Below are 25,448 nucleotides of genomic sequence, written 5' to 3' on the forward strand. Positions count from 1 at the left end.
CTCACCATGCCATTTGTACCCAGATTCCCCAATTCACCTTCAGCAAAAAGCTGCATGGGCTTGTTTAGATTTCTTTACAAGGTAAAATGTTTGTCTAGAGCAGACTGGAGGAGTCTGTTAGGAGAACTATGGAGGCTGGAGCTCCTGGCTGGGAACTGGCAGTGAGCGGTTTGGCACATCATGTCCTCAGTGGACAGCAGAAAGTCTGCAGAGGCATATCTCTGTTCTCGTGCAGCTGCCAGACAGCTTTGCAAAGGGTGTAGAGTTGGTGTGCAGTTTTGAGTGGAAACTGTCCGTTTTATTGGATACACTTCTGCTTGATAGTTTTCCATATTGCTGGCTTGGCTTGCTCACTGGTTGCCGTACTGCTCCTCTGTATCACCTGTATTATTCCTTCACTACAGAATTAACCCAGACTGTGCACACAGACCAGCCTTGTGTTGGTGTGAGGTCCCACGCTTCTTAACCCCATAAAGATGTGTCCACACCAGCTCCACACTTTTGCAGCTGAAGTACAACCTGAGTCCCCATCCCACCAACTGCAACGCTTTGGTTAGCAGCCCTTCGCTGTCCACTGTTTCCCAGTGTAGCATGGGAGAGCTTGACTGTCCTCCTCAGTCCTTAGTTCGGAATTTTTTCCACCTTGTGAATTAGTAAAGTGAAGCTCTCCAGCTTGATGTGCTGCTGCTGTTCACAACTTGCCTTCCAACCCCCAGCGCAGCTGCAGCAGAGGGATGATGACTGGGTCCACGTTGTTGGCATTAATGCTCCTCTCCGTTTTGGCAACAGGGGCAGATAGAGGGCAGGAGACACGGAGAAGTGATGTTGGCAGAGTTTTGTCACCCCGAGAAGCTGACAGGCTTTGGTAAGGAAACCACTTGGGCGGCGTGTGGAGATGTCCATGTTGGGACAGCTGATGCAGGTCTTTAAAATCTCTGATTCCTCCTAGGCTGACTGCAAAGGAGCTGAAGCAGAAAGATAGGTTCAGAGTGCAGAAGTGACCATCAGTGGTGCTGTGAGAAACACTTGTTCTCTCAAACAGTGTGGAAAACTACACCCAGACTTGTAAATAAAAGAAATTACAGCAAACCAGCAGTGGCCTGCTGTTACTGCAGTGTGGCTGTCACCGCTGGCGATACGTGGGTGGCTTATCAGTCTGCTGATGGTAGATCAACTCTTCATCCTGTGGTGGTTTGTGCCTCAGTTAGTTGTACCATTTGCTCCCTGGTGGTGAAGGAGCTGATGGTCTGTTACAGAGCAATAAGCTTTGAATAAATGCAGAAACTGAAATGGTGCTGGGATTTATCTGTCCACCTAACTTGCAGGTGCATCTCCAGCAGGAGCCCCAGTGCTTGGTTATCTTGCACACCTCGGCTATCCATGATGGGAGACCTTTAAAAGCACCACAAAAAAAAAGACAATGCCACAATATTCTGTACTTACAGCATTTCAGGCTCATGCAGGAGGAAATCTTCCTTCAGTGGTGCTGAGAGGGTGTTTCTACCTTCTTGTGTAAATGCCACAATGGCCCCACCAGACTGGGCTTCCACTGCGGTGCCCTTAGCATGTGTGAAGAGCATCGTGAGCTCTGTAATAGCAGTGGTTTTGTAGCTGTGGTGCTCTGAGGGTCAGAATATTGTTATGGGGAGGCAGGAACTTTCCTCAGATCCATCAATGTAGTTGGGGGAGCAGGGAAAAGCAGCAGCCTTTGTGGATACTTTCGCCTTCCTGATGTTGGAAGGAGATCTTCTTCCAAGTGCAGCATGCTATGGCACATAGGGTATGCAAAAAGGAGATGAAGTTACTGTGCACTGATGTCCCCGTAGTGTCCCCCGTAGATGATCCATTGGGGACACTACTGATGTGTGTGTTACTGCAGAATAGCTTGTGTCCTGATAATCCGTAGCAATACTTATTGCATGCTCAATTCCCAGTGCAGAGCAGCTTAGAGAAAATCCTGCAGAGCAGGGAGTGATTTTTATATTGTAAATATCTGGATTAATAACCAGCATCTCCTCAAGCGTTTTTTTTTTTAAATGATGATGACAAATAATATAAAAAGAGCCCTGAGGTTCATTACATTGGATTGTAAGGCCTCAGCCCTCATTAACTGATCTCTGCTGTCAGTTAGCAACAAATCACCTCCCAGTGTGAGCCTATTAGGACCAGATGACCTGAAAACAAGTGCCACTGCCTCCAGTGGTCTGCTGAGACCCGGTATTAATTAAAGCGAGCCCCTTCCATGTTTGCAGTTGGCAAGCGACACGGGGAGAAGGCTCACAAAATGACAGATCAGTTGACTTGTGATTGTGCTTCCCATCGTCTTCACCCTCCGTGTCTTTATCTAACGAGAGGGACAAACAAATTGCTTTCTCACGTGTACGGAGGAGCAGATTTTGGCTTTACGCTTCTTGCATTTAAACTAGAAGTCTTAGCAAATCTTTGCAAATAACCTGATTCTTTTCCCATTTTAGAGAGAGAGGAATTGCTGTCAGGGAGAGGCAACACTTCTCTCTTAGATCCAGTGCTACATCTGGGACTCCTGATTTGCAGCCCTTCAGAATGAGGTTTTGGAGGAATCAATATTTTTTTTAATATTTCAATATTTTTTCCCCAATATTCCTTTTTTTTCCACCTACTCCCAGCCCAACCAGATTCACAGCATAGCTTCATGCAAGGAAAACTATGCCAGGTCTAGAATTTTCCCTCTTCTCCTGTGCAGTACTCAGGTGAAGCAATAACTTGAAGTAATGCTAGAAAAGACATCAGAAGGGTTAATGGTAAGACTGAGTGCAGGGAAAGAGGTGAAAAGGCTGATGTAATAGATCTCTTCCATCTCTAACTTCTTACGTGACACTTCTGCACTGTCTCTGCCGCCAGGCACGTGCCGAGACCTGGGCTACCCGCTCCGCACGAGCGTGCGACATCTCCGAGCTTCGCTTGCGGCGGACAATATGTTTAGAGGAGTCTGATTACCGTTAAGTGACCTAGATTTCTGTTTCTCCTTCTGTGATTGTAGTTTATTTTTATCACATTCTCCATACACCAGCCTCCTTCCTGCATTTTCTTTTGATTGCTCTCGTTTTACTGCTTTTCCGAACACTGAGCGGTAATTGTTTTTGTTTTTTTTAAACAATTGAGTGGATTCCTGTGATTAGGCCTTATTTTCTGGTATCTGGCTGCTGTTCATGATGGTGGTGTATGGAGTGCAATTAATACCAGCTGGTTTTCCTAAGCAAGGCAAACAAAGGCAGAGAGTGGTAAAAAGGCTTGAGAAAGACCAAGCAGATTTTAAATGTTTGGGGTTTGTTTTTTTTTTTCTTCCCCAAATATTCTAGCGCCAAGAGCTATACTGATCAGAGGGTCTGTAATTATACAGAAACCCTTTCCAGCATGCACACATGCACACGCACGCACACTCTTGCTTTCTGTTAATTTTGTCATGCTTTTAAAAGGTTAAAAAAGCTACATAATCAAACCCAACTTTATTGTTAATAACTGTTTTTTAGCATATTTTGTAAGTAGGCTTCTTAATTTCAGATCAAGACTCAATTTGCTACTGTATTGCTGATCCCTTTTGCTTCTGACTCAGCTCTTCAGTACTATGGCCTTAGACTGTAACTGCAGTTTGAGGTCAAAAGTGATTCTTGTGGCCGCAATTAAATGCCTGCAAATTAAACCAGATCCAGACAAGGGCTGTGAGCAGCCACTCTCTGGTTTCTGGGTTGTCACTGGTGCTGAGACCTGTATCTGGAGACTGGTGGTGTTAGCCCAGGGGTTGCCTCACCTGGAGCCCATGGTAGTGAGTCATTGGGTTTCTCTCTACGTTCTCCTTGAAGCATCTCGCAGCAGTGGTGTCTTGGATCAGAGTCTTTGGATCAGAGCTTTATACATCAGGTTTTTAATTTCCACGATCACGGCTTCAGGTTCTGCCAAGACCAGCTCCAAATCTTGCTCCTTGTGATACTGAAGACCCCGTGCAGACTCTCCAAGGGGTTTCTCTCTTCTACCAGTATCTTTTGGCCACGTTTCTGACATCTCCCAGTAAGCAATGCATTGTCACTCAGCTTGGTGCCCAGGTCATAAGCTTGTCGTCCATCTGTTGTCCACTCCATGTACCCTGGAGGTGCCACGTACATCAGTACTGCTGGCATTGTCCTCCCCTGTTCACAGGATGGGCTCTAATTAGACCGCAGCAAGCCTGGCAGGCATACAGAGTGTGTTTTACATATATAGGTGTATGTAACTTAACTAGAAAACGTCTATTGTGACTGCCTAGGCACGATGGCACTGATCTTCTCCCTTGTGATAGAGGTTCGATTCTCCCCTGATGAAAGGGGAAGCAAAACCCTTGTGTGAGGTCAGGCACCTCTTAAGTGGAGAGACAGTGGGGTTTACCCCAATTAATAAAGTAGCCAAGCTCCCTCCTTCCCCTTCCAAATATACCAGGGTTTGTAACTTCTAACAAGGTTTTTATTAACTGCAAGTTTGGGATTTATGGTATTGTCAGTACAGAGGCAAATAAATACGTTGTTCTCCTTAGCAACCTGAGCTAAATTCTGACAAAAGTAGGTGTTTTGTCTTCTTTTGTATAAGAGAGAGAGAGATGCAGTGTCATGTAACCATGACTGCCAGCCAGGCTGTATGTTTTGTATTGATCTATACACTTTAAATGTACCTGCTCAGGACTTGGAACGTTTCCTTTTCGCTTACCTTACTGGATAACCTTGGGTTAAATAAATCAGGCGATTTAATGCCATTAATAACTTTGGTGCTATCAGCTACTAATGACTCACCTTGGAGTCACTGCCAGTCGTGGCTTACAGGAGGGTGTTTAAAGCATGTCTTCACAGGCAGATCCAGGTCTTTGCATTTTAAAAGTGCCTCCTTGCTTCCTGACCCTAAATCCTGACTCCAGGCAAGCCAGCGGAGGTAGGGAACTGATGCCAGTATGGTGTACTGATGCTCTGGCTTACTGTATTACTGTATGGTGTGCACCCGGTGCCTTCACAAGCTGTGAAAGTATATGGAGTTAAACTTGAATATGTATAAAACCAAGCTAGGTTAGAACTGGAGAGAAGCAAGACAGTTTTAATAACCTAATCTGGTTTGCTGAGGTATCCCATGATACTTTTTTTCCTTGGAAAATTGCAAGGGAAAAATCATTCCTGCTAGTCCAAAGCTTTGCACAGATCAGTTTTAGGACCCCTGACACTCTTCATCTTGGTCTGTCGGTTTGGATACGTTTTCATCCACCAAACAGCTGCAGCAGTCGGAGATGTTACCTCCCTTCAGCTGCTTGTCACCCCTCTTGTCCCTAGAGTGGCTGTGCACAAATGGAGTGTGTGAGTGCTTCTTGGCTTTGGGCAAAGAAAAATATGGCTTAGGTGGGTCTGTGGTCGCAACCAGCAGAGCCAAGGTGGAGGTTAGTCCCTCCAGCCGCTCCTGCCTACCTGCCCACTGAAGGCTAGTGCCTCCATGAGCCCACAACAGGAGTTCAAAGAAGAAACCAGCAACAATCTGCTGAAGCTAAATGCAACTAGACCACGTGGACAGGAGCAAAGGGCAGAGCTCTCACTGTGGAATAGCGTATGTGCTGCAGTAGCCTCTGGCACGCTATATGTGAGCCCCTGCAGATCTTTGGGGTGCCCCTGGGAGGTTGGGCTTGGCTCTCAGCTCTGTTGCACAGTTGGGGAAAGGAGAGAGAAGCTACATGACTTGGTGTTGGGACTGATGTAGGAAACTCTTCAGACCAGAAGCTCAAAGCTAGATGCTCCAGGACTCAAAATTCCTGCTCTCACAGTGGGAAGTCACTGCTCTCTGTTGCAGGGGTCTTAGTAAGTCATTCTGGGGCAACTTTCTTCTGTACAGAAGCCTTGGTGATGTTATTTCAAGAAAATATAGCTTTTTCACAACTCCTGTAGTTACTGTAGGGTTTCTGCAGAGCTTCTGAATTCTTGAAACATAATAATTTGTCTTTGAGATTTTTGGTTGTATTCCCACGGGGTTCATAGGTTATAATTTGTGCAGGAATCTCAGCTGCAGTCAGAACTTGTCAAGCATAGAGGTTACACAAAAATTATAACTCCTAAATTTTATATTTATCTGTATCAGAAAAAAAAAGTTTTGTAGGAGTCTAATCAGCAAAGCCCAGTGTGGGTCTGAGAGATCATATTAAAGCAGAGGCTGCTTCTGGACAAATGGACATTGCAAAAATGGTATTTTTAAACAAGCTGGATTTCCCCCCCCAAAAAAATTAGCATTTCGCAAAATCAAAATGTGCTTTGTCTTGAAAACATCCCTAACAACCCAAGAAATTCTCACGACCACATAGGATTTCAGCAGAAAGATCTTATTTTTCTTCTCCTAAGGAAGATGAGAGGTGAAAACTGTTCAAGCCTAAGATTATCACTGTAAAATAATATTAGCATTGTAATGGTTGTATCACAGCCGGCTTTGGCAATACCTGCCCTTGCAGCCCCGACTCCCACAGCTTAACAAACTGTATCACTGGTACCATTTACAAGGGATACGTTTGCTCTGATATGCAGGTTTAAAAATCTTCTGACGCTCTGGGGGTGAGAATAGTAAAAACTTATATTTACAGCTCTGTCCTTTCAAAGAAAGCCAGGTGGTGCTTGGGGGTGCCTAACCAAAGCTAGAAGGAGAATCTAAGAACTTTAATTACATGAATTAGAGTTGTGCTGGCTCATTACACTTCTAAAATTCATGAGCAATAAAAAACCAGGATCTTGATTTTTTTTCTTTTTTTCGATGTTCAGGAAGGACAGGAGCTTGTTGGACCAAGTTTTCGGTCTCGACTGCATGCAACTCGGGGCAGGGAGATCACCCTTGCACACAGCGCTCCAGGGCAGCAGCCCTGCTCTTTCCCGTGCTGTCGGTGCCACCGGCCGTGGGTTGTTCCTCCTTCCCCGTTCCCATTGCACACTTAACTCACACACACACACATGCAATTTTTCACTCTCCTCTCTAGGTGGAGGCGCCCCTGTGGATTTTTCTAATCCCAGCTCCTTCTTCCTGATAATTGTTTGTGAGCCGTGTGGAGCAGCTGCATTGACAGCCTGCGAATTTGGTGTGATGCCCATAATCAGCTTGTGAGACGGCATGGGAGGCCACCCACTGCCCTCAGGACTATCTGCCACTTAGGGCAGTCAAGAAACACTTAGAAGCTGGAGGAAGTTGGTGCAAGGTAGGGTGAGGGATGGGAGGGGATGGAGCATGGCTGGGCACCTCGTCAGCAGTGAACCATTGTGAGGAGCCAGGAGCAGGAGGAAAATTACAGTAGATTGGAGGAGCTGGTGATAAACTTCTGTTTGCTGCTTAAAGTTTTTAAATGAAGTGGTACCCGGCTCTAAAATCTGGATACCTGTGCTCAAAAGCTCGCATTCCTGCAACTCCTCTAATGATTCACAGATAACAAGTTCAGATACCAGAAGACACCAGAAGAGAGTGGTATGATCACTCAGACTGGAAACCCAGCCTGGTGATTCCTCCATCGAGCCCGTAAGTCATTGGAGCTGTAGCAGCCATTTCCCAAAGGCACAGCCTCGAGCCTTTGGTGTAGTGGAGGCAAAGGCATGGTACGCTCTGGGGAGGCACCCGGTGCCCATCACCCTGCCTCTGGGCACAGGAGTACATGGCAACCGCTGAGTCCTTGCTGACTGCTGCCTTTCAAACTCCTTGTTCTTCTCTGCAGCATTTTCTCTCATTTCACTGGTGTGTCTTTGTTTCCAGCAAATTTGTTCTCATCTGTGCCCTTTCTTTCTGCCCCAGCCCAGCCCCACAGCACCCAGGTGTGGTGTTGCCTCTGTACGGGATCCAGATGCATAGAAAACTCGATGTTGAAACAACAACCCTTTGTCTTGGGCATGGGACCCCACCATCCTCCTCTTCTTTCTTCATCACCTGCCGAATCAAGTTTGTCTCATTATCAGCATTAATCCCCTCTTTTCTTGCTCATACCCCTCCTGCAATCTTGCTTCTTTCTCAAGACTCCACTGTTTTCTTCCACTGAAACATCTAACTGTGGGGTTAGTGTGGTCATCCCTTCTGCAGTCATCTTGGATGTGACTCAAGTTTCCTCCTTTCCTTACTCTTGCTGCTCTCTAACTTCCTTCTCTACTCGGATTGTTATTGCTTTCCCTTCCCTTATACTCCTCCATTCTGTTCTCCTTGACTTGGTAAAGCTCCAGTTGGTAAACAGCCCAGTTTTCCATCTCTCTGCCTCCATTTTCACCTCTCAGCCCTAATGAATGATTTTTTTCCTTCCTTCTCCTAATGCTCTTTTCTTCAGTTCGACTGTATGGGACTCATCAGATCCAATTAGTGTTTTAATTCAGCAATCTGGTGATTTGAAGGCTGAAGGATAAACTTCTTTGGAGCCAGTCCCTCCTTCCAAGTTGACTTTCTAGGTTGCTTGGAGCAGCCAGCTCCAACTGCAGTGGTCAGGGTTGCCCCAATACTACTGGAACGTGGAAAAATTGTGTCCCTCACAGTCTCACCAATGCAGTTAATGAAGTCTAGAGAGCTGCTCAGTGACATTTAGGTGGCATCTTCTACCAACTGATGTCCACCTTGTGCACTGGACTCATAATACTCCTTTATTTTATAAAAATTCCATCTCAAAATTAAGCAAAATAACTTCTTGAACTGCTGATGTATTTACTGCTCTAGAACTGGTTTAAGAGGTGTAGGGTTGGACCTTTATCAAACAGCTCGGTCGTTGCCAACTTCAGGCATTCAAAAGCCATCTCTCAGGCTTCAAAAATCTTAATAGTCATAAAAGAAAAAAAACAAAAATAAAGCAGGGATTTTTTCAAAAAATCCTGTGCTTTTAAAATCCATGTCTTGGTGGACATGAATGAGGTCAGAACTTTTTGAGACAAGAAGGAAGAGAAAAAGAAACAGAAATCTTGGTTTATTATTACACAGTCACTCTGACGATGTCTGATGGTACAGCCTCAAGTACGGCAACATCGCAAACTCTGTCCTTCTGCTGAGTTAGCATTGTTGGTGCTGAAAACAAAGCCGGTAGCAAAATAAATAGCAGGAATTCTTGGCATTTGAAGAAAAGGGAGGGAGGGAGGAAGGCCAGGGTGCTGCTGGAGGCGTAGTAGAGCCCTCAGTAAGGTTGCTCTCCCATTGGCAGTGTTCGGCCCCGGTTTTGTGTTGCGAGACATTAGCAGTCGTGGTGTAACGTATCCCCCATGCCCACCTTGTCGGGAGACTGTCACCCAGATCAAGGAAGTGCTCTGGAGACAGAAACCTCAAAAAAATAGGCAATTTGAAAAGCTGGATTTGTCCCCTAATCTGGGTGACGGTGCAGGAATACCCCAAACCAGTGCTGCACTGAAACCAGTACAGCAAATCCATTCCCAGAGCTCCCAACTGCAAGAGCACTTGTCTTGCCTGAGTTGAGACATCACCAGCATAGATATCTTCATCTGAGCTGCATCCCTGGACTCCTTTGATAGTCAGCAGGGATGAATGGGCACTGTTGGGAACATTTTGCGTGAGCACCTGCAAATGTCTGTCTTGGGAAGAGAATAAAAACCCTTAAAAGGGCTAATTTCTCTGCACTGGGCTGCAAAGGGAGCCCATAGGACAAGAGGAAGTGCTGTCAAGTTGTGCCAGGGGAGGTTTAGATTAGATATTAGGAAAAATTTCTTTACTAAAAGGGTTATCAAGCACTGGAACAGGCTGCCCAGGGAAGTGGTTGTCACCGTCCCTGGAAGTATTTAAAAGATGTGAAGATGTGGCACTTCGGGACATGGTTTGGTGGTGGACTTGGCCACATTAGGTTAACAGTTGGACTCGATGATCTTAAAGGTCTTTTCCAATCTAAACGATCCTATGATTCTACCACGTTTGGTGTGATGAATCCCACCTGACTCTCTGTTACATGTTTGTACAGTGCCAGTGTTGTAGATCCCAGATCTGTGACTCAGGCTGTAGGCAGGGTGATGATAATAATAATAATACTCCTGCGATTGTTTTCTTAGTGATGAATTTGCCTCGATAGTCAGTGTTCTTCGGCCAGCCCCTAGGAATTAAACTCATTAAGCTCTCCTTGTTGATGGCCCTTTTGCTTACAGTGGTCTGAGGCTGAGGAGTATCTGCTCGTTGTTGGATGCTCTCCTTGACCTGTTTACCCTCATCCCACTTAGTGACCTGCGGGAAAGAGTTCACAGATTGGCTAAAGCAATTTCAAAACTGTAAAAAACAAACCCTCATTAGTTTCCTAAATCTAGTCCTTGTGTTGGGAATTTGGGAGATTGGATTTAAATCTATAGCAACATTTAATTTCATATTCACAGCAGGGTGGTTGCTGTAAGTGGAGGAGCGAGTTCATCTGCAGCACCAAATTGAATCTGAAAGTAAAATGCTTTTATTACCACTAGCCTCACAGCGGTGTTTCTCCCAGACTCATCTTTTCTGTTTCAAAAGCTGCTGCTCTTCCACTTCACGGTCTAATCCTTCCATCAAACCTACAAGCAGAGGCTGCAAACCCAACAAAATTTGTCATCTACACAGATGAACTGTATCCAGGCTATAAATACCCGAATCCATGGGACAGTACTAGCAAAGCCAGGCTCAAGACTGTCTTACCTTTACTCTTAAAGCCACCCATTTTAGATTGCTTTACAGTTTCTGGAAGCATTCAGATTTTGCAAATAGGCATCCCAGCACTTGTAAAATGTAAAAATAATATCATTCAGTCATTTTGAGGGGGAAGAAGATTAAGACAAAACCCTCATTCTTGCCCAGACTAAGAAGAACCGCCATGGCTCTCTTGGGCTCAGCACTACAGTTGCAGTGGCCGAGGACAGCAGGAAGGCTTCCTACGTGGGGTCCTGGTGAAAACCTCATGGGGCTCTGGACATGCTGCATGGGTTTTGAAAACCAGCACTCTGCTTATGCAGGGCTTACCCAGCAGTTGCACTTCTCAACATCTTCCTCTCAGCCTCCAAAAAGACGAGATGCACTGCGGATGCATGTATAATGTAGCAGCTTGCAAAATATGTTCTCCCATGCTTTACTTTTCTTTTCTTTTCTTTTTTTTTTTTTTAAAGCCCCCAAATCACTATTTGCTGGCAGGTTTTTGGCTTTGGCTGAATTTTTTTTTTTTTTAATTTTGCTGCATTTTTGGCTGAAAACTTTTTGGCCAGGCATTGCTAAAGACTTCCATTTTCAGCCTAAAATTCCCGGTTTGGGGCTGTTGGGTTTTGTTTGCACGTTTGGGGGTTTTTGGTTGAAAAAGAGAAAATATTGTGAGGGAGAGTAATTTGAAGACAGAAGTCATTCCCTGTGAATAGGTTTGTTTAATTAATAACCCCAGTTCTGCTTGAAACAAATTTTGGTGGAAATTCTCTGACTATCGCTACTATCCAACCACGCTGAGGCTGACGAGGCAGCGACTCTCCTCCGTGCTGTTTATATTAACATATGCAATGGCTTAGATTCCTGCAAAACTGTGGAGAGCTCTGCATTATTCAAGTGTTGGAGGAGGCAACAAAAAAATGATCCATGGTTATAATAAACTGCCTGCTATCTCTTGTTTCTATTAATAGCTCCTTTATAGCCCAAATGTTTGCATTGGAGTGGGGTGGTGTAGTTTGCACAGACCCTGGGAGGAGCAATGAATTGTGTTGGGCCAACCACCACCACTGATATTTGGCTTTTTCCTAGCTGGGTGAGGACTCCCGGCGCAAATGATTTTGTGCTGGGTGGGGAAAATGCCAGTGAACTGGGTAAAAATGCAGCTAGGGGCATTTCCAGAAGGACTGAATGGCATTGCAGTGGTTTCTACCTTGTCTTTTAGCTAGAAAGGGTTTAAACCCAATGGTTAGGTTCAACCCTTCCTTTAAACCCAACGGTTGGGTTCAACCCTTCCTTTAAACCCGATGGTTGGGTTCAACCCAATGGTTTGGTTCAACCCTTTGTTGAATAAAGGGCTGAACCCACCACAGCTAAACTCTGCAGTGTGTGTGGGGTTTAGTTCTCAAACACTTCTGCATTAGGAGAGACCCCCATCCGTGCCCCTGAAGAGCTCTACTGCTGTCTGCAGCCTGTGGCATCTGCCCTGCTCCTTGTAGCTAAATCTTTATGCTTCTCTGTTTTGTTTTTTTTTTTTTCTATTCAAAGGTGGGCCTTAATGTTCTGGTTCAGAGAGCAAACAAGTTTACCCCCGCCACTCGTCTCTTGATCCAGAGGTTTGTGCCATTCCCTGCTGTCGGTAAGAAATAACACCTTTTCTCTATATTCACAGGGTGGGCTGTAAACCTACCTGTGGCTAAAAGCCACTGGGATGGACACCTAACTCCTGCCTTCCTGCTTTATGCTGTCGCTGCCATGTCCCCTCGGTGGTGGGTCCCTGAGTTGGTGCAAACAGCAACAGGATGGTGCAAAGCAGCATTTTGGTGGGAAAATGATGCAAAGCTGCTGGTGGACACAACTCACAAGGCTTTGTCAAGCTGCACTTTCCACTCTCAAGCAGTTTAAAAAAGGATTGGTGTTGACTGGTCCTTGACTGTCCAAATTTGAGAGCATTTAATTTGTAAGATCTGATTTGAATCATGTCAAATTGATTCTTCAAATAAGCGGTAGCATTAGGGTTTTTTTACAATAAAAATGCAATGAAATGCTCCTACTCTGAATATACAGATTTCTAAGAGCCACTGATTAAAAAAAGACCGACTTATGTGAAGAATTAAGGCTGCTGCTGGCTTGTTGGAGCACAGAATAAACCCTTCTGCATTTTATCAGCTAACTGCTCAGTGTTTAAGAGAAGGGACACACTGGACTCAGCCCTTGCTGAAGCCTGTGGTTACAACGTTCAGCAAACGATGAGTTATTTTAGCTGTGAAGAAATCACCAGTGGCGTTAGGGTAATTTTTTATATAACCTTATTTATTTTTAAAGAAATTGTTCAAGCATGGAGGAAATCAGTAAACAAAGGGGTTTTGCTCGCTGTGGCAGGTCTCTTTTCAACCGTGTTAGTGCAAAACATTCCTTTAAGCTTTTTCCTTTGCTGTGCAAGGGCCATGTCCTCAAGAGCTTCGCTTGAGGATGCCAAGACTCTTTACCTAGCTGTTGCTCTCAGTTTCTTTGCTCTTTCTGCTCCTTTTTTTACAGAGAGCTGGTTGCTCAGACCCTCCAGCCTTCAGTTCCCAAGTTGCTGGGGGTTTTTTTGCCCTTTTCTGCCAGAAAAACAGCCACTTGCCCTGTCTGCAGAGCAGGGGGTGATGGAGATTGTGGTCTTTAGGTTGCACTTGGTCTTGTTTCTGAGCCCTTTGCTTGTACAGGGGGCATCTGTGGACATTATCATTGTTTTCTTTGAACTTTCCTGGAATATATTTTTAGAGGGTTTCAGCTTTCTTTTGATTTTTATAACCAGGAGGGCTCTAGAGGTGAGTACAAGACCCAGGAGGCAGCTCCAAGGCTGGGTTTGAGTCAGAGATGCACGTGGGAAGTCTTTGCTGCCAGCTTGCTCTGTTTTCATACCAAGGTGTAAGGAGAAAGAGGTGACACTTGTGTCGGCATTGATTGAGGACCCATAATTAATTTGTTTAGCCCGTAATTAATTCTCTAGTTGCTTATTTTATTTGTGTACTGTCATGCTTCGTTATGTGCCAGGACATCAGGAATCCTCCTACTAATTGCCGTTTTGTGGTTCTGAAAGCTGCAAGTTACTGGTTTGCAGACCTGGACAAACTGTTTAATTAACATGTGTCTTTCCATTGCTTCTGAACCACCAGCCCCCAGCAAAAGGGCAGAATTTCACTTTTTGTATGTGAAAAGCCAGACACTGGTGTAAAGCTCTTGCTCCACTACCATTAAGCAGTTTTCTCTTGGCCTTTCCTTGCTTCCCTCTCCCAGCAACCTCGGCTGAGATGTGCTGGTTGATAGCAGCTGGAAAACTGGAGGTATGCATCAAAGCTTTATGGTCTCTCATCCCAAGGGGTCTTGAGAGATGGAGACTTGGGGAAGTGCAGCTATTGCTTGGGTGGAAGGCAACCAGACTCCTAGCAGAGATGTTCATAAAGACTCTTGCAAAGCTTTGAGAAGCTGGGGTACGCACTGGGAAAGCCAGTCTCTGGGTCTTACTGCCCTCAGAGATGCTCTACATGTTGTGTCTGTCTTCTCTGGGTCATGTAACAGTTGTCTTTGCCCGATAAACTAAACCATATCTGCAGAAATGCTGCTTGTAGGACATATTTAACAGAAGTGGTTCCTCCTTGAAATTCCACTTTCACCATGAGACCCTGAGACGAGTGCAGGGCATGGGGATGTGTCTGCAGGGGGCCTGCAGACCTCACTTGTGATAACACAGACTGTGGGCAGTTAGGAAAGCACCCAGGTAACTAGTGCAGGCTCCGATCGCTCCGATCCCCATGTCGCGGCCAGTGGTGGCCCTGGAGCAGGGTGCCGGGAGGTCAGGCTGCGCCCTCACCCTCTGCCAAAGGTAATTTGTAGTAGCTGAAAATCACAAGTTGTCCGACAAATCCTCCCCAGCCCCAGGTGGAACAGCTCATGGAAATGGCCAAGGCTCTGCATAGCCAGTGGCTGGCTTGGTGTAAAAGGGGTTCGTGCTTGCTGTTGGCCACTCTGGAGCATGATCTGGGTGGTGAAGTTGTACTCTATGAAGGTTTTCAGTACAGAGAAGGGAAGGAGTGTGTTGGTGCTGTGTTCCTGAGAGCCGTGATTCCCAAATTTGAGTATGAAGGGGCTTGACCCTTTCTTGGAGATGTAGGTGGTGAAGGATATCAACGCCCAGGGTTATTGCAAGGAACCCAGTTTACCCACTTCTTCCCAAGCACTGCATGTGGATAGCTGTCACGAAGGTAAGGGGTGTCGCTGGTGATGGCATGCTTTATACTGGAGATGCATGTGGCTAAAAAATCCACAGAAAATCCCAAAGGTTGCATCTCAAACCTGATCCGAAGGAAGCTAAAGCTGGTAGAAAGATACCCATTGGAGAGAAAGGAGGTGAGGAAGAGGGAAGATTTCTTCTCCTTGGGCTTCTTGGTTTTTTGTTGGTCGGGTTAAAATTGTTAAATGTGTTTAGGTGGTGCACAAGGATGTATTTAGTGTGTAGAGAGCACCCTGGTTTAGAAAGGATATATTTACACACATACAGAAGTAGGGTAATGGATTGCTTTTGTATCTGAACCCAGTTTCCAATGTGTCACCAAGTGTTTTCACAGAATTAGTTTCCAGGCTATATTATCACAATTTCTTTCCAAATTCTGAAAATCAAGTTGTCTACACATATATTTATTTATTTCTCATTCCCCTCTGTATTTGAGACATCCATAAAATCCAAGTTTACCCATAATTAGCAGCATTTTCTGCTTTCTCAGAAAGCAGAAGGGAAGCAGCTAAGACAGTTGTTTGTGTCAGACAAACAGGCTAGAATCAGGTTTTGAATTTGGGACCTGCTCAATCAATGAAGCCCTAATAGGATCCAGAGACTTGGAGAAGCATCTAGCTGTGGTGGGAGCTTCAGGTCTGGACACCCCATCATGAGTCTCGCAAGAGCCTTGTGCTGGTGCATCCTGGCCTGGCTAGAGCATCTCTGCTGGCGTGTTTTTATGTGTTCAGTCTTGACTGATAGCTAGAAGGACAGGGCATGTGAGTGTTAGAAAAAAAAGGGGTGCTAAACTTGCTTTAAATGAAATGCCTGTTTTCTTTTTTATCTTCGATTAAGGAGCTGAAGGGTTGGTAACACAGATATTTTGATAGATGGGAAGAGTGGTCCAGTAGTTCGAATATTAAAGAGAGAGACAGAGTGTGCGTGTGTGTATGTTCCTCTTATTCTCGAGTGTAAGGAGCATTTGTCACCACAAATCATCCTTGATTGCAGAAAGCTGCATTCGTATAGGGCTCACCCACCCACCACCCTCAAAAAATTAGACATTTGTTATATGACATGAATTGAGATTAATTAGCAAATATTAACCCATCAGGCAGTACAGAAACACATTTTTGGAAGCAGTGGTACTTGCAGCAACAGTGGGTTTGTGTTAGTTCTGGTTGGAAAGTTTGCAACAAAATGTGTGGGGGGGTTGCTGGAAAATGCCAGTTTATCAAAACCAAAACTTTTGTAGGAATTAGCAGCTTTTCCTTGGAAAAATTTAATAAGTGCCTGGGCCCCAGACAGGAGCTGCACCTGGGAAGGATGTTTCTCAATCCCAGCTCTTAACATGTTACTTGAGGAGCAGAATTTGGGGACACCTCAAGAAGGCTACAAAAACCACAGGCTGGGCAAGGGGGGAGTTGTCAGAAAGGGTCCCAGACCTGCTCCCACCTCTGCCATGGATGCAGGGCTGAGATCTGGGAAATGTCGTTTGGGAACCAGAGCCATCCAAAGCGCTGCTGGTTTGTGTCATAGTTCAGAAAAATACTGTTAAAGTGAAGAAACAGGTCTCTAACTCTAGAAAATAAGCCCACAGAGCCATTTACCCCCTAAAACATGTGAAACGGGCAAATAGTCAGCAGGACCCTCACTAATGGGATACATGTCAATGGAAGCAACCCAACCTTGTCTTAATTGATTTAAAAGAATAAAAATTCTGTCATCTTAAGAGCTCAGATCTGAGCTGTCCTTCATAGCTCAGTGAAATCCCTTGTAGTGTCTTTCCATCATATCTGCTAAAATCTGTTATTTAAGAAGAGTTTGTCTGCTGGCTTAGTAAAGGGAGTTAAGACCAGCTCTGGAGTGGTCAGAAGAGGCAGCTGTCAATCAGCAGTGCCTGATTGTCCGAGACCAACTGGCAGCCGAGTGCAAGGACCTGTTTTGACTTAGTAGGTCGAAATGTTGGGTGAAGGATCACTATGGAGGGTGGGAGCATGTGTGAACACCAATATCTGGAAATGCTGGTATTTCTTTGCATCAATACCTTTCTGATTGTGGCAGCAGATCCCTTTGCAAGTAAAAGAAAATTATCTTGGTTATTATCTCCTCTTAAGAATCACATCTTTGTCTTGGTATAAGAGTGGCTCCTTGACTTGCAGAAACTTCTTGGCAGATTGATGCAAGCAAAGCTGAAGGGCTGTCATGGCGAACAGAAGCCTGCCATTTGGTATTGACCAGGGCTGCGTTGCTAATCATCGTGCTTTTCTCATCCTCAGCTAGTGCCAATATCTGCAATGTTGTCCTGATGAGGCACACAGAGCTGGAAGAAGGAATTGATGTTTTGGACAATAACGGAAACATTGTCGGGTCTTCCAGAATTGCTGCAAAACACGTATGTACCTGTGATGTTCCTGGCAAGTACTTGGGTGAGCTTGTACACAACTGGCCTTAAGGCTCAACAAATCCCACAGCCGTAGAAATTGATGACTTGAAAGAGCTAGAAATAGATGAGCTTTACCCATCATGCAGGAAGAGCGAAGCGGCAAAACTTAATGCCTGTGCTGTACCCACACGTGCAGTTGCGTAGCCACAAAACTGATTCTGCTGGCAGACACAGGCTCTTGTCATGCAGGCAAATTTGGTGACTGACCTTGATGGTTTGGAAGGGCACAGACTGACATCAGAAAGATCCTGTACTACCCTGATGCTTTCACAGCCTTAGGATTTCTTTGTGGAAACTTGTAAGCAGTTCATGTTGAATACGAAGCAAAGATAACTTACACCTTTTTCTAAATTAGGAAGACTTAATTTTCAAGCTGAGTAGCTTTTTAACCCTTGCCATGTCAAAGCTGCATTAGCAATTGCCAATCAAAGCTTTGTGAGGGTAGCCAGATGTTTTTATCCTCATCCTAACACCTGATTTGTTTTCCCCTGTAACCTACTCTCTGCCATCTGCCTGCAATTATTCCCTTTTCTTCCCTTCTTACATAGTTTTGTCTTCCGAGCATCATCTGATTGTCTGAGGCATGTTGTTTCCAAGTGGGCTTTAATCTGAAATGTAAAGCATGTACCAAAGCACACGCCCAGGCAGAGGAGTTAATAATATAATGCTTGGCATTTCTCTCGCTCCTTCTGTCCAAGGCTCTTAAGGCACTTCATAGACAGCAATTAATGTACAGATTTACAGTCCTCGGCAAGAAATGGGAGATCTCTAATATCTCTCCATATTGCTGTTTAACACGGAGATTAAAACAATCTGTTGAAGGGCTCGGAGATACTTATTTGAGCCAGTTTTCCTCACTTACATTAACTGGCTTCAGGACCCAGCTTCCCCTCTCCATCCTAATGGTCGAGGGGAAGACAGACAACATAGAAAATAAATATTAAAAGTGAAGGTACTGTAAGTGTGATTTAGGTGGAGTTTAAACATCAAATTTAGGACTTCTGAGAACTGCTCAGCTGCCATCTAATCCCAGTGCTTCTTCCTGAATAGCTTAGTACTGGGTTTTGTCATGGAAAATTTGGCAGATCCTTAGTGTAACACATCTGCGCCTCTCTGAGACCTTGTCCCAGTTTGGAAGGATTGAGTGCTCCCAAGCCTGGGCATATGTATAAGTTTCAGCATTTCCATCCAAAATCTACAGTATCCTCTGCCTAGGTCTGCTGAAGCCCCGCGTATGGTCGCAGTGCTTGGAGCATCCCAGGTAGGTGCTGGCAAAGGTGGTTGGAAGAGGTAAATGAAGACACAGTGGTACTTAAAACACCTTGCTAGAGCACCCATGATCTTCTCTAGGTCTCATCTCAGGGTAATTTATATGTATCATGCTGCCAAGCTGTTCTGTTTGCTGCTTCCTGGTGAATCTTGCCAGAGAGAAAGCACCAGCGGAGGGACAACCGTAGCTTCACAGTTGGGCGTCTTCCTGGGAGAGGAGAGCCCAGTGTGTTACGATGCTTTGCAGTAAACCACCAGTGATTAAAGAGCAGAAACAAGTCTTGGAGCAGGCAATGAGGTGCTGCATTCCCCCAGCACATAATTGAAGTTGAAACTCAGTTGACGGAGGAAGTGCTGAAGCTGCTGCTCAGCCCATACTCGGATATTTCACCTTACAACATCTTCCAGGCAGCTGTTTTGCCTCTCTTTCTTCCTCCAGGCAGCACTAACATGTTTGCTTAAGAATATGATGAGATGTTGGAGTGCTTTTGGTCACATAAAGTGAAATCAGGGAAGCTATTAGGTGTCTCTGTTTATTCCATGGTGACCAAGCATGGGCTCCAGCCCATCGTTTGGAGCAACAGAGTGAAAATAGGTTGGATACAAATAGCTGATAGCAAAGTTGAAAGCGTGTGTTGATACATTCATTCACATATGCAACAGAAGAAAGGCCAGCCAAGCCATTTCTGTGCCCACGTGTTGATTGCTCAGTGCAGGTACATCCTGAGATTTGTTTTACGTGTCTTGGGTTTGTTTGTTTTTCCTTTTCAGGCACTGCTAGAAACGGCCCTGACTAGAGTGGTCCTGCCAATGCCTATACTGGTTCTACCTCCAATTATTATGTCCATACTGGAAAAGTAAGTGTTGAGTAATACAAAGTGGGTCTTTTCAAGGGGAAGGGAGAAAAGATCCTCAGTAGGTGTTATTCATTGGTATTTCTTAGCATTGGTCCATCAAAGACTTTTTTTCTTATTAAAATTTTCATGTTCCATCATTTTTGACCATTGTTGTAGGCTGTTAAAGTGTTATATTGATATGGTTATTTTTAAATTCTCTTTCTGAGACCCCAGCAGTTTGAATAACCCTATACCGTAGGGTCAGTGTGAGCCAAAACTCTCTGAATTCAGTGGAAAAGTGTCCATAAGTTTTCAGTCCTCCACTTAGCAAACATTAGAGGTGCCACCTGGGGTCAGACTAAAGATCTTGGCTCGTGTTCAGCCAGCGATAGTGAGTATAGGGACTTGTTGACCACCTTGGCCACTGTTGGACTTGCTTTATGCCCTGTTTGAACTCACTTGTACTTTCTTTCAATAACATCCTGTGGCTTGGACTTCCCCAGAAGAATATGTGGTTCACATACCCTGCAGAGATTTGCTTTCCATTACTGTTTAAGCCAGAATCTCTCCTGGCAGATGTCTCTGTGGAGCCTCAGTGCTAGCAGAGTTGGCAGGAAAGGGCAGGGTTATTATTTCATGTCCAATTATCTCCTCGCAGAGTTCTTAATAGCAAAAAACCCCAAACTGCCCTGTCCATTGGCCATTCTCCCACCTTGCTTTCCAACACCTCCGCTTTTTCTTCTGCCCCTAGATGCTGTGAGCCTCTTTGGAGCTGTTGGGTGCCTATGGCTCGTAGGACGCCCATCAGCAGCTCATTCGGTGTGAATGATCCATGGGGTGGGGATCACCTTGCCAACCTCTGGCGACTGATTCGTGCATTGAAAGACGGGGGTGCTAAAGGGCTTGCTACCTTTGTTGAGACAGCCAAGCTGGAAGCACTCTTTAAACAAATCTGTTGATAATGGCTGCTCTAAAGCACTCCACTGACAAAGTAAATAGTAATTAGTACGATTAGGGATTGACCCATAGCTTTGGCTAGCCTTGTTTACTCTTGTAGAAACACCCCTGGGCAATTTTCTCTCCTTAACAGAAGGGTCAGGGCTGCTTCTGTAAATTTGGAGACTGATTTTTAACATCTAAATTTAAAAATATAGGTATAGGCTGGTAGCCCTCTAGCACCTAGAGGCTCTCACCAAGATTGGTTCCTCCCATGGCCTGAGTGTGGGGAGAAACGGGAACAAAGTCTGTTTTGGGAACTCTAAAGTAAGTTCTTTTAGCCCTCTTCAGCCAAAATATACTGTTTTCCTTTCTTTTTCAAAGGGACTGTGGTGGTTCCCTGTGGCAGGGCACAGTCTTGGTAACACTTGCTGCAAGCCATTGTTTGGAGATGGCTGCTGGGGACGCACAAGGACAAGGGGTAGATTCCAGTCCCCTTAATTTTGTGCACAGGATTTTATTGTCACTTCATGCTCCTCCTTAACAAAAGCTCTGCAGCCTCTTTCCTGCTCCAAGACCCCGTGTCACCCACATGGTCCCCCAGTCCATGATCTACCCACAGGGTCTGCTGGGGAGGTGCTCAGGAGCGACCGTGTCTTACGCTGGAGTACCTTACTCAGGGCTTGCTCAAAATCATGTGTAAGAAGAACAGGGACTGTCACTTATCTTTGTACCCCAGCATCTTGGCAGCTTCCCTGCTTCATATTCAGACGCATGATTCTAGCCTTTATAATCTCATCAAAGCTGCTTTGCTGTTGTCAGTTGAGAGGACTTCTGTTTTCATCTGTCCACATGCCAGACACTTCAGAAATGCCACCGATTTGTGATGTTCTTACTACAGAGCTCTTTCTTTTCGCCTTTCTGTCACACTGAGGCTTTGCAGCAAAGTTGCTGCGTGTGTTACCACTGGCTTAACACGGGCACTGGTTCCAGTCTAACGCTATCTCGGTGATTAGCTCATCCAAGAAAGATCACCCCAGAGGACAAACTATTTTGTTGCTGTAATTCAGAGGATCTTTGCTATTCTGGTTATCAACAGGAACAGACAAAAATCTTTATGTGCAAAAATTCAAGGTTTGTAGAAAACTGTTCTGTCAATGATTGTCTCCAGTAGGAAACACTGAGGACCATCATAGGTCTTGCTAAGCATCCACAAGCTTAAATAAAACTAATAGTAAAATTTGCTTCATACTTGGGGGCATCATAACTTCTTGTATTGATAAGAGTTCTACTAAATGCACCTGTGCTCCATGCAAGACTTACTGAAACTAATTTTATCTGTCAAGCAAATGTGGACATACAGGAGATTGTCTTCAAAAAGTCATTTTAACTAATAGAAAGACTTAATTCAGGTTTGTGAGAGAATACTTTCCTTCCCACCACCCCCAAATGAAACTCTGTAGATATAAAAATATCTGGGCACTGCTTTTGCCTGCCTAAATTCTCCTTAGAGCTTTGTGCCTACTGTTTCACTTTTCCATCAAATATCTTTGGATTCCTGGAAGCCTGTGAGTGAGAAACAGCAGGGATAGGGAGTGGGGTGCGGTTTGGCCACGCAGCTAGAGGTGGTGGTATCACTCTAGGACATGGAAGCATCCACCTGACATGGAGACCATCCCTTTCCATAGCTGAGGGATTTGCAGTCCAGGTGTCAACTCAGAGATCTTTTAAAGTGGTTACTGAAGGACGCAGTCAGAGGTGAAACCTCATTTTGGAAAAAAACTTGGAGCATTCCCTGAAAAGTTTAATTTTTTTAATTTAGTAGAATTTTAGCTAGACTAGGGCGTTTTTAATGGGAGTCATATCAAGGCATGCATTATCAAATTATTTATAGAAATCCTTACAGTGTCTATAAATGAGAAAGATGAGAGTGACGGCTTATTATTTGGAGGCTGGAGATCTGGAATCAGAAGTCACAATCTGGATCCTTTACTAAGTCATTTGCATTTGGGGTTGTGGCGAAGGAGGAGAGCGATTCTCCTGCCTTGCGTTTAAGTCCGGGTGGAAGTGGGTGACTGCTGCAGTTGGGTGGGAGTTGCACCACCCCGGGAGCAAGCTACATGCTCCCAGCAGCGGTTTTCAGGTTCATGGAAAACTCACTCCCTCGTTTTCGTCTCGGTATTCCAAAAGTTTATTTTAACTGGCCAGTTCCTGGTCGTCGTCTTTCCACTTGGATCCAGGTCTTTCCTCTCTCTCAGCCATCTCTCCATCTGCATGTTTTAACTCCCCCAGCTGCCTCTCTCGTCTCTTGTGCCATTTTTTTCAGCTCTCTTGGCTTCTCTCGTCTCTTTGCCTGCTGTGTATTTTAACTCCCAGGGCCGCCTTCTCTGCTCTCCAAGTAATTCAATGTTACCTCCCACTGCTGAGCTCCGCAGCGCGCCATTCTTTCCCCATGTTTCATGCATTTCCTGCTGCTTGGACGCTCTGTTGAAGCAGCTAACATATAGAATCAATGTTTATTTTGAGACTACATATGCCATGCGGGGAACACGGTGTCAGTTATTTTGTGCAGATGTATTCTCATTTAAGTTTTATAAATAATATCCGTGTTGGCAACTTTAATACGGAAAAATATTGGTTTCACATTGTCTATGAGACGAAGACGACTCATCTATGGGATATAGCTGACTTTAGAGCAGACAGTGGAAACTTCATTGGTATCTCCATGTCACGGATGTGTGGGGACAACTACATCCACTGCATTAAGTTGGACTTCTAGTCCCTCAGACATTTCCCTTTATTCAGATGCTTCTGTGAATCCTTTTGTCTGGTAGTTATGACAAAATTTGGGAAATGGTGCAGGTTTCTCCCAGCTATCATCCAAGACTTCTCCAGTAGTTTTTGTCCAGCTTCCAACTCCTTGAAGACTTGAAGCCCATCACACAGCTAGTCTATGCATAGACCATCCAGGTCTGTGTGTAAGTGCAACCTCAGGCTCCCCTGTAGGCTGAGCTCTGTGGTGGGAGAGCCCAAATCCAGTTCATGTGGCCTGGACAAGTAGCGGACAAGCTCAGTCCACCAGCAATGTCTGCTGCGGACACTTTCAGCTAATAGCTGACAGTGGAGATTGAAGAATGTAAGCTCTTCTTATCTCTTTATCCTAAAGCCTCTTCTTTGCCTCATAGTACAAGCAACCTCCAAGGGTCTGAAGCGCAGCAGAAGGTCTGAGGATGGGCTCCAGGAGCTCATGTATGTCAGGCTAGACAAGAGGAGGCCCGACAGCTGACTGTGCAGTGTTTATGGAGGAGAGAGAAAGCTGGAACTGTTGGCAATGGGCAAGAGCTGAGAGAGAAGCAGGGACCAGAATAGTTGTATCCATGTAAGAGGAGCGTTTCTACTCTTTCTTCATCTCCCCATCATCCTGAACTTGTGGCAGAGCTGCCGCACATGTCAGCATCCTCACGCAGCAGTTGTCAGGGCTGTTTTCCTGTAAAGCTCATAAAATTAGGATGCTCCCAGTCTGCATCAACATTACAGAGCTACTCTGGCTTAGCTAAGTCGGTCTAACCTGAAAAATGGATTCCCTTGATGGATAGCCAGCGCTCAGCCCATGATTCTGTGGTGCTGGAAAGGAGTTTTCTTCAGCTTAAACCATGTTTTTCACTGCAGAAATGTGTGTGAGGTAGGAGGCCCTCCTGGACCTCGTGTTCATGACCTTTTGCTAGAGATATTCTCCTTCTGACAGTGTGTGCAGAATGTTTCCTACAGGTGCTCTTCCTCCTCTGATGTGCAAAGTCTCTCCGTCCAGCTAAACCCCCGCTGAAGTTTGTTTAAACTAAACAGCTGCCAGCAGTGACACCTTAAACTGCTGTGGCTGTTTCCAGAGTAAACATTGAAACTGCTCCTTTAATTATGTCAATCAAGCACAAAAATCCCCCAACCTCACTCTGTTTGCTTCTGCTGTGTCCTCTGGAGGGGGCACTGGGGCTACAGCCAAAAGCAGGAGATGGTTCTTGGCAAGGACAGCAGTGGCCTGGCTGGAGAGGACAGCAGACAGAGCTACTCGTTGCTAGAAGAGCTCAGCATTCCCCAAATGACCCAAAATGAGTGAGAAAAGCTCAGAAACACCCTCTGCAGATAGCAGAAAGACCTGACAGGCTCTCTGAAGCAGAGACGTGGTATGGTGCCAGCTCTGGGAGGTTCTCAGCAGAACTGGGATCTGGGGTCGGACAACCACCCCAAAGTTTGTTTGCACATCAGAGGGGTGTTTTGAATCCTGGGCTCTGAGGAGCCTGGGATGCCTCGGGATACCCAAGGCTTCAGCCTCCAGCGCTTTTCTTACCCCACCGGCATCCTCGGCGTCTTGCGATGTATGTATTAGCTTTGAACCTGTTTATACCAAACACTACAGAAACCCCACAGAATCTGTCAGCTGGGAGACTTTGGTTAACTCCTGTCATATTTAGTTTAGCATCTGACACCTCCTTCTAGACAAATACAGCTCTGGTTCACTGAACCTGATAACTCCTTTTTAGTACAGCAACTGACTTCCATATGGAATAAATTACAGTACCTCTTGAAAAATGCCAGAGGCAGCTGCCAAATTATGCAAAATTTAAACCACTAATGAACAATGTGATGAAAGTTGAATGAAGGTGTATTTACAAGATCTACAACACACTGTCTCTGCGGAGCAGATGTACTGTCTGTACAAGTATGCGTGTGTCTGTGTATATACCTACGTACATGCACACTCATGCATATTGAAATGATATCCGTAAGGTCTAGCTGGTTTAGGTATATCCGTTAACAGTAAGCGCTACCTAGGATCAGTAAGCCAGAAGCTCCCCAGTGTGTTACTGCCTTTTTAATACCTGCTAGGCAAATTTTGTGAAGGCAAATTGCAGAAAGAATAGGCATTAGGGGGCTCTGAAGGGGAGTAAAGAAACAAATCTTTAAAAAAAAAAAAGAAGAAAAAAGAGAGAGGAGGAGGGAAGTATTGCAAAAATGCGCGTTCTTTGCCATCCAAAGGTTGATGTATAAACGTGGATCACTTACACTAGTGAGCCAGGCCACTGGTGATAAA

General features: G+C 45.1%; 1 protein-coding gene across 4 annotated transcripts in view; it reads left to right on the forward strand.

The window, feature by feature from the left end:
- The window catches only part of SFXN5 (sideroflexin 5), a 101,550-nt gene that overhangs the window by 51,641 nt on the left and 24,461 nt on the right, over positions 1-25,448 (forward strand). For all 4 annotated transcript variants that reach the window (XM_010580806.1, XM_010580804.1, XM_010580803.1 and 1 more), the window contains 3 exons: positions 12,166-12,256; positions 17,155-17,270; positions 19,362-19,447. In XM_010580806.1, coding sequence (XP_010579108.1) covers positions 12,166-12,256; positions 17,155-17,270; positions 19,362-19,447 — 293 coding nt within the window. The remainder of the gene's footprint in view (positions 1-12,165; positions 12,257-17,154; positions 17,271-19,361; positions 19,448-25,448) is intronic.

The sequence above is a fragment of the Haliaeetus leucocephalus genome, unplaced genomic scaffold, assembly GCF_000737465.1.
Source record: "Haliaeetus leucocephalus isolate CR32 unplaced genomic scaffold, Haliaeetus_leucocephalus-4.0 Scaffold741, whole genome shotgun sequence".
NCBI classification, from domain to species: domain Eukaryota; kingdom Metazoa; phylum Chordata; class Aves; order Accipitriformes; family Accipitridae; genus Haliaeetus; species Haliaeetus leucocephalus.